This window comes from Venustampulla echinocandica (assembly GCF_003357145.1).
Source record: "Venustampulla echinocandica strain BP 5553 chromosome Unknown scaffold_6, whole genome shotgun sequence".
NCBI classification, from domain to species: domain Eukaryota; kingdom Fungi; phylum Ascomycota; class Leotiomycetes; order Helotiales; family Pleuroascaceae; genus Venustampulla; species Venustampulla echinocandica.
Genome location: NW_022474211.1, coordinates 718,081 through 734,461, shown reverse-complemented (window position 1 = coordinate 734,461; position 16,381 = coordinate 718,081). Strand labels below are relative to the sequence as shown.

The following is a 16,381-nucleotide window of genomic DNA, read 5'->3' as shown; positions in this document are numbered from 1 at the left end:
ATTGGCGGGTTTGACGCCAAAGAATTTCGCGACGACCTCGCAACATTGGAAGAGCTTCAAGTTTGTGTGCCACATCTTGACCGACCCAGAACCACCCCGCCTCAACGTCTCCTGCAAAACTAAATCCCAGGAGCTGAATCACTTAAATTTTCATAATGAAGCTCGTCAGGTAAGCCTTCTTCCCGAGATTAGCCTTGCAATGGCACAAGCTGAGCGCACTGTTCAAGGCTCCCGCACCAAGCTCCTGACTGACCCTTTTGGCTATGGTAGGTTCTTAATGAAATGCGCGAACGAGACAGTGACTATTGAGCTCAAGAATGGTACGTATTATTGAAAATGTGTTGGTTACGAGGGGCTAAGATCTATATCAAGGCACAATTATCCATGGCACCATAACATCAGTCTCGCCTCAGATGAACACAGCGCTACGCACAGTCAAGATGACCCCGCGCGGTCGAGAACCCATTTCTTTGGATACAATCAATCTTAGAGGCTCGACTATCCGCTACTACATCCTTCCCGACTCGCTGCCTTTGGATACACTTTTGATCGACGATGCGCCGAAGCCAAAGAACAAGGCCCGGAAGGAAGTCGCTGATAGAGGAGGTGTGAGAGGCAGAGGCGGGCGCGGGGGCCCAAGAGGGCGTGGAGGTCCACGTGGTGGTGGTGGCAGAGGCCGAGGAGGTGGAAGAGGCTTTTAATGTGGACTCTAGGGTTGAACGGACAGAAGTTATTTGTGGTTGTGTCTCTTGATGGGCAAAGGAAATGCGATTCGAATAGAGCCGTTATGGGTGGCTTGCGGGTATACTGGCGTTTGCGGGTACGAAAACAGGCAATCGAAATTCCACGAGGCAATTCTACATGAGACTTCGTCTATGACTTTCCATTATATTGCGGAATGAGACGATATGCGCCATATCCTAAGTATCTGCAGTTTCTCCCAGCCAGCTGTCTTGCCGCTACGGCCAACTGTCTCCACCATCCACTCCTTCCCCCATTGCCTGATCCGATCTTTAACCGTCTCTGGTTTGTTTTGAGCGCATAGTAGGACGTACGCACAACCGCGGCTTTTGCTTAAGATCTCCGGTAGGGAGGATAGAAGTCGATTGGTAACTTCCATGCCATCGTTTCCACCAGCATATGACAAGGCGAGTAGGTGAGAATCAACCTCGAATGGGCTGGAGGCCCCTCCTTGATTCAGGGCGGGTAAATCGGGAGTGGGAACATATGGCGGATTGAAAATTAAGACATCCACTTCTCCATGCTTCAGTGCACTCGTAAGATCTGCACTTAAATTGCCCAAATATAAGCCATGCGACTGAATTTGTGCTGCCTGCTCCTTCTCCGCCACATTGACCGTTTCGATGGTAGCCTTGCAGGCATGTAAATTTACATCGACTCCAGCCGTAAGGACATCTGCTCTACCAAATATGGTTTCCGCGTGCGCGTGTATAAATGATAGTACGACGCCTGACCCTGTGCCTATCTCAACGACGAGTGGACTAGATGGACTTTTGTGGTCCGGTGAAGGGTTTATATCTCCATTGAAGCGATTTTTCAGAAACTCTTTCTCGCTCTCAGAGGATAGAGTATCAAGTAATAAGAAAGAATCCTCTGCTGGTTCGTAAACGCGTTCAAACGCTACATGAGAGGTGGAGGGCGTAGGGAGCATGATATTGCTGGCCCATGAAGGGTTTGTGGTGTGTTCGTGCTGCAAGGCTGACCTGTTTTCTCGGCTCTTTCTTCCCGAGGTTTTTCAAAACCTCATCGGATGTCGCGCTTCCTCTTCCTGAACCATTTCCAATTGTTTGACTGGAGCAATCATACAACATGAGGATAACCCACCGGCTCTTGATGGCTACGGCTAGAAAAACAAGGCAAGGCCTTCGACCCGAGCCAATGGCTTTACTGCCACCCATACCGCTGTATAGAAGGCTTCTACGAGCGCATCGGAAGCATTTGCCCACCGAGATGCGATTATTAGGCGATGAGTACATCAAGAGCGAGTTCAGAGCTCATAGGGATGTGGAAAATCCCGTGCACATTGTAGGCATTCCTAATTACAGCATTTTGGGGGTGATTGCTGATGCTTTTCACAGGTTGGGTTCTTGACTGAGTGGCAGCTTTATGCCCAGAAGTTAGAGGGAAATTCGTGGGTTGGAGAACGTATGGATCCTGGGAAAATCGAGAAGATGAGCGGTATTGTATTCCTTCCACGAAAGTTTGGGACAATGACTGATGATTTCTACAGATCAACAAATTGCACAGATGTACGAACTCATGCAAGCGATACAGAAGAGACAGCTCGACGATGGCGAATCGGAGTAGGAACATATACGATTGTATTACCTTACATGCTGGTATGGCATAACACTTGCGGTGAACACGGTTTGGGCTTTATAAAGAAAGGATGTGTCGGTGACAGATGGCGTAATGCCTATGCCTTTGTGGGTGATTCCCTTGTCTCACCAGGCTTGGAGTTTTGTTGCACATCGCAGGTGGGGGACATCATTGTCCCACGCGCGCTCCAGGAGTTGTGGAAATATAAACCTTGGGTAGGAGTCGAATAAAATGTCTCTACAGAAGGGTGCTCCGGTTTGAGTCTTAGGGAGGGCTCAAGGCCTGTGAAATGACTAGTGGTCACGGGTGATTCACTGTTCCATTGAATATACGGGTTTGGATGGTTACCGAGAAGGCTTCATGATTCACCTCAGCTACACCAATCGATCTTCACTTCTTTACGTCTTCTACACAGAACTTGAGCCAGACACCCCTACCCAACTCACCGACATAATCAGATACACAGCAATTTAAGCACGGCTCTCAGACTTCAAACCCCAAAAACAAGAACGATGTGTACGACAAAGCTTTACAAAAGCAAGGAGTGTGGGCACAGGTGGCTTGTTATTAACCAGCCTTGTGGAGAGGGAAAGGGCTTTGGAAACTGTGAATACTTTGGTGACAAGGACTGCAAAGTTTCGCAACCTCCTCGACGCTTCAAGGCAGTCAAAAGTGACTGTCCTTGGCATGGTCTGAAAGGCAACTACGATTTCAACAAGGTCAGAATGATTGAGAAAATAGATCACCATATTTTCGGTTCACCTCGAGGAGGCGGCGGCTGTGTGATGCAGTGATGGCGGGAACGGGATTTATTGCTACACCAGAAATTGGGGGAGGGGCAGCTATTCCGCATCTAGAGGCGCGACTGGTGGTTGATTGTTGACTTGGACTCCTCCTCTCTTCTTCTCCTCCGAATCATGGAATGGCAAACTCCATCCGCCTTCATCCTCAGGCGTCGCGAGCCATAGCCTCATCAAATGCCTTCTTGGGGCCGGTGGTGCATGGTCTTTGTACGCAGTTCTAGCATGGAGAACGTGCTCGTTGCTTAAAAACTGAATGTCTCCAATCTCTAGAATCATGTGAAGACTTAATCGATGGCATGTCTCTTCCAAGACCCTCGCCGCCTCGACTTGTTCAGGAGATAGGGGAGGGATAATCCCTTTCTCCATGAATCGATCCAGCGATTTGATGTAGTATGGGTCCCACTTTGAATATACTCTTGGATTTGCGCCCGTCTCCAGATAAAACACCGAGGTTCGTATGTATGGTTCTTCCCCAGCGCTCACTTCTCCTTTGCGGTCGAAATACCATATTGGTTTTGTTAATGTTTCCGCAACGTCTGGTCGTTCCTTTTGAAGTGTGTTCCAAACATGGTGAGATGAGACGATATCCGATTCCCCGCCCTCAAGTGCTCGGGCAATGCAGAGCAAACCCACGATATCTGAATCATCTGCGTGGAAGAATTGACTACACGGGCAATAAGTATTTATCTTTGAGATGTATATTGGCGAGCTTACCGAGCATTCGTGCGGTATATTCTTACTTTATCAATCTGTGGAGAACCAGGAAGTTAGTTGGTTTGATCACGATAGCGCAGAAGTCAGGGTAAGTCCTCCCAAGATCCTGCATTAGCTGGGCTCCAGGGCATCTTGTTTTCATAGGTACTCACCTGAGTTGGGTCATCCCCCACATCTTTCACATGTCCCAGAACATGCCCGCGGCCATTCTGAGAAACGAAATAGCCAAGATATGTTCCAAGGCCCATATATGCCACCGCAGACTTATGATTGCCCCATTTCTCAACTGGGAAGCCTTTGAACAAAATGAAACCCTTTCCATTGAGTATCTCGGAGCGAATTGATGTTAAAAATTTAGAAAGTTTTGGCAGTGGAAAGTTTTGCTTGGAGAGTGTTAGCAATGTCTCGTGGCTGATGCGGGCTGACGGTGAGGAGTGACCTTTGAGATCCCAGTTAAGGGTATTTTATCCGCAAGGAACTTATCTGCCACGGCGCTCAACTCGGCGACTTCCTCCTCATCAAATACATGAACCCATCGCTCCGGGTTGTTAACATAGTCTTCGGCCCTCCAAATACTCTCCCCCGTTATTTCCGTAGGGAAATCAGAGTATGGTCTGAGCTTATTATAAAGTGGAGGATGCTGCCCGCTCGTCTTTATGCCATCGGGGAAGACCTTCCTATCAGCAGTCCTTTGGACTGGGCTGGCCAAAGTATGGGGTGCTTCAGTCTGGGTTTCGAGGATTGATGGGGCCATTATTGAAGGTCTGACGAGATATTTTAAACTGGATATTGGAGTTGGAGCATAAGAATTTCCAAAATGCAAGTGAATTTAAGTAATTCTAGGTGGATGTGGATGTGGATGTGGATTTGGAGGGACGGACAGAGGGAAACCAGAGATATGGCTATATATACTCCGTATCCCTCGTCGATTATCAAACCACCCACACCTCAATTGAATTCGACATCTGCATCTGCCCCTCATTAGGACCCATATTCCCGGGGACTTGATAGGAAGCTAAGTCCGGAGGGCATCTGTCATTTCAGGAACGGGTGCGATGATGTGATCTTAGCCCGGAATTGTACCACACCCAAGAGATTGGCAGGCGAGGGTAGGACACTACTGTAGATACTTCGTACAAGGCGCGGAACCAGTTCTATGAGCGAGCATACGAAGACACGCGGGTCAATTGGTGCTAGAACCAACCATGCCAGAGTTAGACTCCCTATCTACTCTATCGCGACAAGCTTGCAGTACCGTTACGCACGATGAGACGTATGTCCGATATTGACGGGTACGACACCGTGAAACAGATTCGCCGCAGACCTATGCATAGCTCTCCAACGGAATGTGTCCGCGAAGAAAGGCATGGAAAGCATCGTGATTGAGGGAAGACCCAAAGAGGGCGTATTCCACCTGGTAATCGCGATATTGATTGGATGCCGCTGATGCGATTATATTTGGTTTGAGTTGTCGAAGCCGTCCAACATAGCCACCACGATCCTAAACAATAGCCTTATTCTGGGCTGACGATAGATGTTGTCGAACTATGCAGCTTGAAGGTTCTGGCCTTCGATATATTCCATCTCGATATGGAGATGACCGAGGTAGCTTCGGAGGACCTTCGGCACGGGTAAGGGTTTGTGTTGCGTGCGAGATGTATTTTAAGGCTTGAGCTCCGCTAAATCGCGTGGACCTTTGATGATTCTCGCGCTGCTCACTCTGACCACACTGATACCTATCAAGCTAAAGCGTCTCTGGAGGGATATTATTCCTCGAGAGAAGGGTTGACCAAGGACTTAGATATTAATTAATGATGAAGTCTTGATAAGTTAGTGATGATACTCCGTACCTAATAAGGAAATCGATATTGACGATAACACGGGGTAATCACATGACTATAATCTTATCTTATCTTATCGGGAAATCTTATCAACTTCAACTTCGGAAAAAATGTTTTGTGGGTACAGTATTCACTCACTTTACTATTGAGCACATTCTTGGTATTGTGCAGAAGTGACAATACCAAGCTAGCTGCTATGGAGTACTGGCCTTGTCGTTTCAGCTCAACTTCCTTTCCATAACACCCACTTTCGTTTCTTCTCCATCCCTCCGACACAACACCCAATCTCCACAGGTCAATTCTTTCAAAACAACCGCAACAATGCCTGAGAAGGTCCACAAGAAATTCGGGGACGAGCCTGGAGGCTCAACCTCAGCTCCGGTTGATGGCAATACATCGGCTGGTGCGCCTTCGCCTTCAAAACCATCGTCAACCAAGGGCAATGCTCGCACAGGCGGTCGGAAGAAGCTTCAAGTTGACAAACCGAAACCCTCAATTGATGCGAAGGCTTCCAAAGACTCAGACAAGAAAGGTACTCGTAAACGCCAGGCAGACCCCGATTCCGCAAAAGATGAAAGGGCAAGAAAGTCCCCGAAGCTCGAGTCAAAACCAAGACAATCAGATACCAAGTCAAGCAATTTCCATGGCAAACCTCAACGCCAGGGCCCGTCTGCCCAAGAGCTTCAGAAGATTGCCAAAGACCTCGACGCAAACCGCAAGAATCTTCCAGTTTGGCTCAAGAAAATGGATATTCGCTGGGGTCTGCGAAACCATGACATCCTCCTCGTCACCGGTGAAACTGGCTCAGGGAAGAGTACTCAAATCCCTCAGTTCCTCTACACAGAGCCGTGGTGCAAAAGGGAGACGGTCAAGGTCACAAACAAGGATGGGAAGCAGGTTGAGGTCGCCGTCGGAGGAATGATAGCAGTTACTCAACCTCGTCGAGTCGCAGCCATAACCCTCGCACAGCGCGTTGCAGCTGAACTTGGATCTCCCCTCAACAAGACCGGCGAACCAGGAAAGGTGGGATATTCCGTACGTTTTGACTCTTGTGTCCCTCCGGGAACGAAGATCAAGTTCGTTACAGAGGGAACCCTGCTACAAGAAATGCTTACGGACCCATATCTCCGGAAATACAGCGCCGTCATTGTCGATGAAATCCATGAGAGGAGTGTTGATGTTGACCTCATTGCTGGCTTCCTTAGGCAGCTCGTCCACGGCGACAAAAAGGGTCGTGGTGGAGCTCCGCTCAAGGTTATTGTCATGAGCGCAACATTTGATCTTGGGGGTCTCGAGGCATTCTTTTCAATACCAGGAACCCATCCCGGCGGATATGAACCGGGCAAAAACCATGGGAGGATCATTGCACCACATATTCTGGAACAAGAAAAGGCCCGGGAGTTAGCCGAAAGTTTGAAGACTGGTGAGATGAAAGCTACTGAGACGAAGATTGCTGAGATAAAAGTCGCTGAGACTAAGGTTGTTGAGGCCAAGATTGGTGGCGAGTCCGATGAATCACGCCGATCATCCTTGGAATCGTTTTCATCTTGGGGCGGTTTCAGCGAGGATAACAATGGCGAAAATAGTAGCACTTCACCTCCCAAAGACCAGGCAGATGGAGTTGATGCCACGAAGAATAGCATCCAAGCCTCCAACAAAAGCACGAGCGGCGATGGTCCATCTAGCACAACAGCGAAACCACCCAAGCCTAAGGCAAGACCTGGAGTCCCAGAAGAAGATATTTCTGAAAACGGCGTGGCTATTGAATACATTCGAGGACGGCAATACCCGGTTGAAACTCTCTTCGATGCTGACCCTATCGAAGACTATATGTTGGCCATGCTTCAAACCATTCTTGACTTACATATCCATGAGCCATTACCAGGAGACATTCTCGCCTTCCTTACGGGCCAAGATGAGATTGAGTCCCTCAAGTCCCAGCTTGAGCACTACGGAGAGAAGCTTCTCAACACTGTACCAAAGATGCAAATCATGCCGCTGTATGGCTCACTTTCTCCGGCAGCCCAGCAAGCTGCATTTATGAAGGTTGATCAGAGGTTCACGCGCAAGATCGTCCTGGCTACCAACATTGCAGAGACGTCCGTGACAGTCGCTGGTGTACGCTACGTGGTCGACTGCGGCAAGGTCAAGGTCAAGAAATATCGCCCACATCTGGGAATGGAATCCCTCCTTGTGCAGAACATTTCAAGAACCTCTGCCCTCCAGCGAATGGGTCGTGCTGGTCGAGAAGCCAAGGGAAAGTGCCATAGAATCTATACAATGGGGGAACTCAAGGAATTCGACGAAGACGAGTGCCCAGAGATATTACGCTGTGATGTCTTGGAAGCAGTCCTTAAGATGAAGGCCCGTGGCGTCGACGATGTTCTGAACTTCCCGCTCATGGATATGCCCGATAGCCACACTATGCAGAAGGCGCTAGTTCATCTCTATGTTATGGGCGCACTGGATCTCGAGAGCCAGCTCACCAAGACTGGGAAGATGATGGCCAGCTTTCCACTTCCTGCTGTTTATGGCCGAGTCGTAATTGCAGCTGCGGAAGCAGGTTGTCTCCTCGAAACCATCGACATCGTTGCTTGCCTCACGTCCGACTCTGAGGTTTTTCTGCAGCCAAAATCAGAAGAGCAGAACGAGGCCATAAAGGAGAATCGAAACGATATCTACCGACGCGAGGGCGATATCATCACTCTCCTCACCACAATCGAACGCTACGCCTCCGAGGCCACCGACCGCAAGGCCTGGTGCGAAAAGCGATTCGTCTCACCCCGTGCAATGAAACTGGCTCTCGATATCCGCAAACAACTCCGCCAGCTTTGCCATAAGTTTAAACTCCTCGATGAGATGCCGCCTCCTGATCCACAGCCCTTCGAGCCCATCACCCCCGAGATGGCTGAGACGGTGCTTAAGACGTTCTTGAAGGCATTCATTACCAAGACGGCCGTCCTGGCCGATGATGGAGGCTACAACACCACGTATGGGAAGCAAAAGGTTTTGATCCATCCATCCAGCGTGTTGTATGGAAGGAAGATGGAGGCTATTTTGTTCTTGGAGCATGTGTACACGACGAAGAATTATGCTAAGAAGATTAGTGCGATCCAGGCGGATTGGATTGGTGAGGCTGTCTGATCAATTGCTGCCTTGTTCTGATGTTTACATGTCTGGAGTTGGTTCTTTTAATACCCCGATTTGCGAGAAATGGGTTCTTCAAAGATTGTAAAGCATGGGGATCGAGCGGGAGAAGTAGTTGCGATTGCTTAAACTAAGGTTTGAATTATCAAGAAGTAAATGCAAAAAATTTCAAAAAACATGGCTCTAGTCTGCGACTTCTATAACTGTACCAGCAAATCCTTCAAGTCCCGCGACACCTTTCTCACCCCTTTCAGACCCATAATACAGTCCATGTCCCCCACCAGGCATAACCAAAATCTGAGATCCAAGCTCTATCCACTCGTGGTTTGTAATAAATTCAAAAGTCAAGTCGGTAACACCGTCCGAGCCAAAAATAAGAGGCTCGGGGTCCTCTTCTCCTTCCTCCTCTCCATCTAACCCGAACATATCATCTATGTCTGCCATGTCTTTGGCGGCACGAATATTATCGCCGTTCTCTTCATGGGGAGCAACTTGCAGTACTCTAGCGGATGCACGGATACTAGCAATATATACAACCACCAAACTTCCAGGAGTTACAGAGTTGATGTCGCCATCCTCGAACGAGGCAGTGAACCCACTTGCGGCTTGTAGCGTATGCCCTGTTTCCATCATGTGCCGGCTAGGAATAGCCACAACCATACCTTTGCGCACTCGGGGTGTTGTTGGTGGACGTGTGGACGCGCCGTTCGACAGCTCCTCATTAGGCAGATCAAACACAATGCCCAGCGTCCCAACCTGACCAGCTTCCAATGTATGCACCGGAAGGCGAAGATTGCGCAAGCTGACAATATGGGCGCTATGCCACTCCCCTTTGGTGACAGATGCCGATGCCATGTTACGAGAAGCGACCCGTGAAAGCTCAGTGGCAGATGGGTGGGACATAGATGCATCAAAACTAGTCGGGGATGATCGTGCCCCTGACTTGCTTGCGGGCGAATCATCCTCGGCTAGTTCAGCTGGAAATGGGCCAACGACGATGCTATCACCAACTGACAACCTACCAAATCGCAGATGGCCAGCTATCACGACCCCCGTGTCGACTACGGCACCGCTTTTAGACGCAAGTGGCTCATATGAGGCGGGAACACCGAAAACATCTTCGATATGGAATAAACATGCAGGTTGTTCTGGGTTGAGCGCCCGGCCAACAAAGTCATGAGAGGTTGGGGTAGGTGGGATTGGAAGCCTCTGCAGTAGGGCGTGCATTGACCGAATTCCAGTACCTTTGGCCGCACTTGTCATGATGATAGGAACTATTGATGTCATGCTACCAGAAGCGTTCATTTTGTCAACAATTGTTTGAAGAGTATCTTCATCGCACTTCGGTATGGTTGCCAGGTCCGATTCCAAAAGGACTTTGGACTGGTCTGGAGGAACAATTGACGGAACTCGATGAACGCTCTTTACGGCGGAAAGGATTTTAGATAAGGTCTGCCGCAGACTCGTTTTGGAAGCAAGATCGAGTTTGGTTATGACAATTGCCAATGGCTTATCCAACTTCAAGCAAAGTTCGAGGTGTGCTTTTGCAAGGTCAATGCCAGCGCCGGCCTTTCCAAGGATTTCTTGAGCCGACGAGGTTCCACCAGCACAACGGGGAGCTTTTTCACCGTCATCAGCAGCAACACAAAGGATCATCCAATGAGGCGCCCATCCAATAAGTCCGCGAACGGTGGTTCGACGATATCTAGGATGCCCGGCAGAGTCAGAAACCAACACAAGGCGTCCATTTTCTGCAGAGGCATGAATGTCAGTCCAGGAGCTGACATTCCCAGAGGAATAGTTTATAACATCGGAATCTTTATAGCCGATCAACTCTTGGGCGACAGAACTGGTTATCCCAGATGCTATCTCATGGCGATGCTTCAACAAGCTTAGCCTACTTTTTCCGCGGCCATTATCAAGTGTTGCAGTGGATAACGTTCCCAGCAGACTCGATTTCCCTGATGTGGTTGGCCCAGTCAGGGTAATTCGCAGTTGCTTGGTGCTCTCAACAGGCTTCATCCGATGTTGGTCACCGGATTTGCGGTGCTCATCCAAGGACGTATGATAGAGGGCGTTGCCAAGCCGGGACGTCCCAGTCAGTATCCCAGGTGCTCGTGAGCTTAAATCAGGCGTAATAAGTGCTTCTGCAACCCATAATTCCTCATGATGACAGAGAGTCTTGGTCTGATAATCGGCATCGGAGGAAAACCTAGCCTTACGAATTCCCTCTTCCTCAGATTCTGCCAATATGTCTTCCTGCCACTCGCAGTCTCCGACTGCCACCATACGCACAATTTGAACATTGCACCCCAGACTGGCCGCCATCGCTCTAAGATTTGTCAAGCTCTCATCCATTTCATCCTCAGTCAAGCCAACAAATGTCCCATCATCAGACACTCCAATTTCGTAGAGTGCTCCCCGACTCTCCTCCAGGCCAGCAAGGAGTTTCCCGGGCCTGGTTGGCGCCTCTAGGACTGGCGCAGCTTCAGGAAGTTTCGGTAGAACAAGGTCACTCGTAGAAGACGCATGGTATGGCGAGGACTGCTGTAGACGCCATAATAATTGTGTGGTCAATTGTTCTAAACGATTCTGCCGCGATTGGTTTGAAGGAGCCAGAACAGGCCCGGATCCTGTGCGGCTGGGTTGATTCGTTGGTTGCTGCTTGTGCTGGTTCGAGCCCGAAACCACGGGTCCCGCGCTGGATGAGCGGTAATTCCTTCTCGGTCTCAAGAGCAAATGCAATTTATATTCCGTAGGCCCTTCCTGAGGTTCTGCCTGCAGCTTCGTGACGCCATAATCCGACAGCTGCCCAGAGTTGGGCATGGCGGTGGGCGGTGGGATGCCATCCGCCGGCCGGGGGGTTGCGGATTTCGGGGTGTCCGCCGGCGTCAACCATGGGGAAGAAACCCTTGGGGGGTCTGGTTCATATGTAAATATTGATGCCATGAGCAAAAGACGCTCTTGTCAAGTTATTTGATTTGGAAATTGCAAGAATAGGGCCACCTGTCCCCTCCTAGCTGCGTCCACTAATATAACCTCAGACTATTCGCATCGACTGCCGCCGCCGTGCTATAGGATATATTGCATACGATAAAGACCGGGTATTGGTATGGGCGTGATGTATTCGGAAGAGCATTGACAATGATAGAACCATCTTGGATGCTTGCGATTTGACTTGGTGATCGAAGGGCGAGTTGCAGTGCTTAAAACGAAGGCATATTGGACGCCCGGGTCTATATATTTGGGATTTTCTAGTTCCGCGCAGTGTTGCGCAGGTGGGAGATGGGGGATTGAAGTATCTAGGAGTGAGTCAAAGCATGCGCTAGTGAATGGTGGAATGATTTGAGGGTTTGTACTGTAGACCGTCGACCGTAGACCGTAGACTGTGGTTCAGTAGTCATTCCCCCAGCGAGATGACTGACATCGCCAACTGGTCGGGGCTTCGGCGATAAGAGCGCCGATGGGGCAAATACATACCTACACACTATGAAGTACTGTACCTTCTGTAGGTACTTGCAAAGAAGTACTTCGTATCGTATACTTACTTTGTAGGAAATACATGTACTAGTTGGTATAAATATAAATATAAAAATAGCAAGACGGCACAGGCTTCCACCTACATACAGTATCAGCCTTACCAGTCCAGGGACACCTTACAGTAGGTACGGGTGTCTTATCTTTGCTGCCTACAGTAGCCACAGTAACGTTGTTTGTATACTTTACTTCGAAGGCACTGACTGGTATGGAGTACGGAGCTACATACGTACCTTTACTTATTAGCAAAACCTAAACATCTCCCCAGGGTCCACATCGCCCGTGCTGCGCCCCGCCTTCTGCGTGAAACCGCAGCGCGTTGCTGGCCGAGACGCTCAGACTCTGAGTGAGACTCTCCTGACTCCACAAGGCTCTGGGACAGCAACTCGATTCAAATACAGCACAACACACCCACCCCGTACTTCCACTACTCCCACTTCCACATCCAACATCGCCCTCAATCAACCACCTCGAATCCTCACATTATTCCCACCGCCACAATGAAAAAGTTTGGCTTCGGCAAGAAGGGCGAAGGCGACGAGGACTCCAACCGCTCCGCCCTCTTCTCACGCTCCTCAAAGAATGGCTCGCCTGCCCCAGCGGCGTCAAACCCCTATGCGCAACCACCCCCCGCCGCTGATCCATACGCTCAAGATACCAACAAATATGCCAATATGGGCCCCTCCGTCACTCCATATCAGCAAGCCCGCCAGCAATACGGCCTCCCCAGCGGACCCGGCGCAGCTCGAGGCGGTCGAGGAGGCCTTCCAGGTGGACCAGCAGCAGGCAGAGGACCTCCACCCCCCGGTCCTCCACCTCCCGGTCCCAATCGTCAGCCATCAAGCGGCAGCGGATATGGAGCAGAGAAATACGGAAGCGGGGGCGGCTACGGTGCTAATAGATACGACGCTCAGCCTAGCTATGGTGGCCCCCCTCCCGATACAGGCTCCCGATATGGACCTGGTGGTTATGGAGGATTAGGACGCAGGAACAGCAATGAGACTACTACGACGGAGGATAATCGGGATGCACTATTCGGCGGTGCGAAAGATAGATATGCCCAACGGGGTGCCATGCCACCACAGAATGGGCAGCCGGGTGGCGGTTATGCTTCCGAATCAGGCGCGTCTGGTGGTACTGGTGGCGGATATGGAGAGGAGAGGCAGCTTACAGCCGAGGAGGAAGAGGAAGAGGATATCTCCTCCACCAAACAGCAGATCCGTTTCATAAAGCAAGAGGATGTCTCGTCCACGCGCAATGCGCTGCGCTTGGCCGCCCAAGCAGAGGAGACAGGTCGAGCAACACTGGCCAGGCTCGGAGCACAAGGGGAGCGTATTCACAACACTGAAAAGAATCTGGATATTGCTGCAAACCACAATCGGATTGCCGAGGAGAAGTCCAAGGAGCTGAAGACCTTGAACAGGAGCATGTTTGCCGTCCACGTGTCCAACCCCTTCACAGCATCATCGAGGAAGGCAGCCCGTGATGAAGAGATTATCGAGAAGCACCGTATAGAGCGCGAGCTGCGTGATGGCACCCGTTCGGCAGCTTTTGCATCGCAACAGAGAATGGAGCGTAGCTTCAAAGATCTCCAGCCTGGGGATCCTGGATATCGGCCTCAACACACAAAGGCGAGTCTCGCAGAGCGATCTAGGTTCCAGTTCGAGGCCGACTCCGAGGACGAGGATATGGAGAATGAGATTGATGCCAATCTTGATCAGCTGGGCAACGCGGCTGGTCGATTAAATGCTTTGGCGCGTGCTACGGGCACCGAAGTAGAGGAGCAGAATAAATTGCTCGACAGAGTTATGACAAAGGTAAGGCTTCCCTTCAGGCTGGTAATATACCCGCTAACATGTACAATCAGACCAACAATGTGGACGATCAGATCGTCATGAACAGGGCCAGATTGGATCGCATTCGTTAAGCTTTTCCTGTACCAGCGTCGTGATTTTCAGTTATACCTGTCATTGCTTAGGAGTTTTTGATTGAATAGGCATTCGAATCTGCCTTTAGCATGGAAAATTTCTTCCCCAATCTCTATTTATCCCACCTTTAACGGTCCTTCGTGCGTATGAAATCTTTTACCTACGTCTCATAAAAGGTCGTCTCATCGACTCCGCTCTAGTTGCATCCTTCCTCCGTGCATACATACTACACTCGTCTCTTTGACCTCTCCTGCGTCCCAGGTGCCCCGAATTGGGAATCCGCACCAAATTTCACAACCGCAAGAAATTAGTCGATGCCCGGCACCTCAAATGTATATGCATGTAGACGCCACCTGCTACAAATGTCATCTCTAATGGTTTGCTCGGGGGATGTAGACTAAGCTGTAGAGGCCATTGGTAGATATGGTGGTATTTGGTATTGAGACAGCTTTGGGTTTCTCCAATATTAAATGCATCGAGTTTGCTGGGCGTTACCTATATCTAAGCGTGTCCAGGTATTTTATCGAGGCAAACCGTTAGTCATTGATAAAGTCATCTAGATGTCACGGTTTCTCAATTATATTATATCGAGTAATCCTAAGATCTTAAAGTTTGCGTTTTTAATACATTGTCCAGTGTCACAGTGCGGAGCGATTGCGGCTTCGTGTCTGTAAACTATACATCTGTTATTATCCCTAATGCCAAGCCTCTTTAGTCAGAACAGCATAATGAACAGTCCAATGATTATAGCTATTGTTAATATATCAGTGGTTTTCTAAAGTCCGCACACAATTGCAAGAGTATGATTCAAGGTATCTAGCTAAATCAAACCGTACCACAATCTCGTTTCTTCTCCGCCGCTACAAACTTCAAATATTGCCCCACAAGCTCTTTCAACGTCTCCTCGAAGGATACGAACTCCCACCCAAACTCTTTCTCCGTCTCCCGAGTATCCAACCTCCAGATCCTCGCCCTCAGGCTCCCCCCCAATTTCAATGTCCCGTTCTCCACAGCTTCTGGAAAGAACTTCCTAACATAGTTCTGCGCATCTTCCCAATCAATACCATCCGGTGTATCAGAACTCAAAATATAGTCTTTGTTCCCTTGCACACTCGGCTTCAACGCATCGATATGCGCCCTAGCCACATCATCAACGTGCACTGTAGCCCCCACCATCTGCGGGATATTGGCATCTAAGAGCGGACCAAGTGCGAGAGAGTTCCCGGCCGTCACCAACTCAGCGGCATTTGTAGCCAGTTCATCTGGCCCGAATACTACTGTTGGCAGCAAGTTGACGAACTCAAATTCTGGCTTCTCCTCCTCCATGAATTTTCCTGTGGCAATACGGGATAGGGTCTTGGATGCGAAGTATGCTTCCATTGACGTGCCGTAGGGACCGGCAATGTTGGAGTTGATGTCGGCTGCGGTAAATAGTGTGAGGTCTGGGGACGCAGGCGCGGGACCAAACATCCAGGCGAAGGAGATCAGGGTTACGGCGGAGGAGGTGATGACGACACGCTTGATTGAGGGAGTGCGGTGCGCGGCGTTGAGGATGGAGAGGGTTACTTTTAAGGCGGGGTCGATAATGTCGCGGTCATAGTCGTCCGACTAAGAAGGATTAGCTCTGTGACGATCAGGCACGGAGATGGGTAATACCTCGATGGCAGGAGGGGAGGCGATATGGAGAATCCCCGTGACACCAGCGAGGTGAGGATCGAAGGAGTGGGTGTCTGAGAGATCGGGAATAACAACCCATTGTAGGTTGTCCATGTGGGGTGCGACTCGAGCGTGAGACTGGAGTTTTGTGGCCTGTTCGGCCTTGCGGATGACCGCACGTACTGGGAACCCTGCTTCAAGAGCTAGGATCAGAGTCTTGAATCCGATATAGCCAGAAACGCCCGTAATCTATGAAGGTGTAAGTAATTGTCGTTAGTGAAAACGGCTGTGGGACCTGTGGAGCCTGTGGTTTCTCACCAGAATGAGATCTCCTGCCATTATAATTCGAGATGCTCAGAAGAGACTTGGAAATTTTCTTTGAAAGAAGTTGAGATAAAATAGGAGGAGATGGGAG

General features: G+C 49.8%; 8 protein-coding genes across 8 annotated transcripts; 4 read left to right on the top strand and 4 right to left on the bottom strand.

Moving 5' to 3' along the window:
• Positions 1-199: 199 nt before the first annotated feature.
• BP5553_07657 (uncharacterized protein) lies at positions 200-701 on the top strand (the record flags this gene model as incomplete). Its single annotated transcript, XM_032016280.1, has 2 exons — positions 200-320; positions 373-701. The coding sequence occupies 2 exons, from the start codon at positions 200-202 to the stop codon at positions 699-701; spliced, it is 450 nt and encodes a 149-aa protein (XP_031867511.1).
• A 185-nt stretch (positions 702-886) lies between these two features.
• BP5553_07656 (S-adenosyl-L-methionine-dependent methyltransferase) lies at positions 887-1,672 on the bottom strand (the record flags this gene model as incomplete). The annotated part of the gene is made up of 1 exon (XM_032016279.1): positions 887-1,672. The coding sequence occupies one exon, from the start codon at positions 1,670-1,672 to the stop codon at positions 887-889; it is 786 nt and encodes a 261-aa protein (XP_031867510.1).
• Positions 1,673-1,830: 158 nt separating this feature from the next.
• On the top strand, positions 1,831-2,328 carry BP5553_07655 (Acn9 family containing protein; the record flags this gene model as incomplete). The annotated part of the gene is made up of 3 exons (XM_032016278.1): positions 1,831-2,046; positions 2,100-2,199; positions 2,252-2,328. 3 exons carry the CDS (start codon positions 1,831-1,833, stop codon positions 2,326-2,328), a joined length of 393 nt encoding a protein of 130 aa, XP_031867509.1.
• Positions 2,329-3,182: 854 nt separating this feature from the next.
• Positions 3,183-4,611, bottom strand: BP5553_07654 (Uncharacterized protein; the record flags this gene model as incomplete). The annotated part of the gene is made up of 4 exons (XM_032016277.1): positions 3,183-3,807; positions 3,858-3,892; positions 4,010-4,240; positions 4,297-4,611. The coding sequence occupies 4 exons, from the start codon at positions 4,609-4,611 to the stop codon at positions 3,183-3,185; spliced, it is 1,206 nt and encodes a 401-aa protein (XP_031867508.1).
• Positions 4,612-6,019: 1,408 nt separating this feature from the next.
• On the top strand, positions 6,020-8,842 carry BP5553_07653 (p-loop containing nucleoside triphosphate hydrolase; the record flags this gene model as incomplete). Its single annotated transcript, XM_032016276.1, has 1 exon — positions 6,020-8,842. The coding sequence occupies one exon, from the start codon at positions 6,020-6,022 to the stop codon at positions 8,840-8,842; it is 2,823 nt and encodes a 940-aa protein (XP_031867507.1).
• A 186-nt stretch (positions 8,843-9,028) lies between these two features.
• Positions 9,029-11,794, bottom strand: BP5553_07652 (uncharacterized protein; the record flags this gene model as incomplete). The annotated part of the gene is made up of 1 exon (XM_032016275.1): positions 9,029-11,794. One exon carries the CDS (start codon positions 11,792-11,794, stop codon positions 9,029-9,031), a length of 2,766 nt encoding a protein of 921 aa, XP_031867506.1.
• A 1,088-nt stretch (positions 11,795-12,882) lies between these two features.
• BP5553_07651 (Uncharacterized protein) lies at positions 12,883-14,309 on the top strand (the record flags this gene model as incomplete). The annotated part of the gene is made up of 2 exons (XM_032016274.1): positions 12,883-14,199; positions 14,250-14,309. 2 exons carry the CDS (start codon positions 12,883-12,885, stop codon positions 14,307-14,309), a joined length of 1,377 nt encoding a protein of 458 aa, XP_031867505.1.
• An 826-nt stretch (positions 14,310-15,135) lies between these two features.
• BP5553_07650 (putative 3-beta hydroxysteroid dehydrogenase) lies at positions 15,136-16,305 on the bottom strand (the record flags this gene model as incomplete). The annotated part of the gene is made up of 3 exons (XM_032016273.1): positions 15,136-15,918; positions 15,967-16,215; positions 16,285-16,305. 3 exons carry the CDS (start codon positions 16,303-16,305, stop codon positions 15,136-15,138), a joined length of 1,053 nt encoding a protein of 350 aa, XP_031867504.1.
• Between the last annotated feature and the right edge of the window lie 76 nt (positions 16,306-16,381).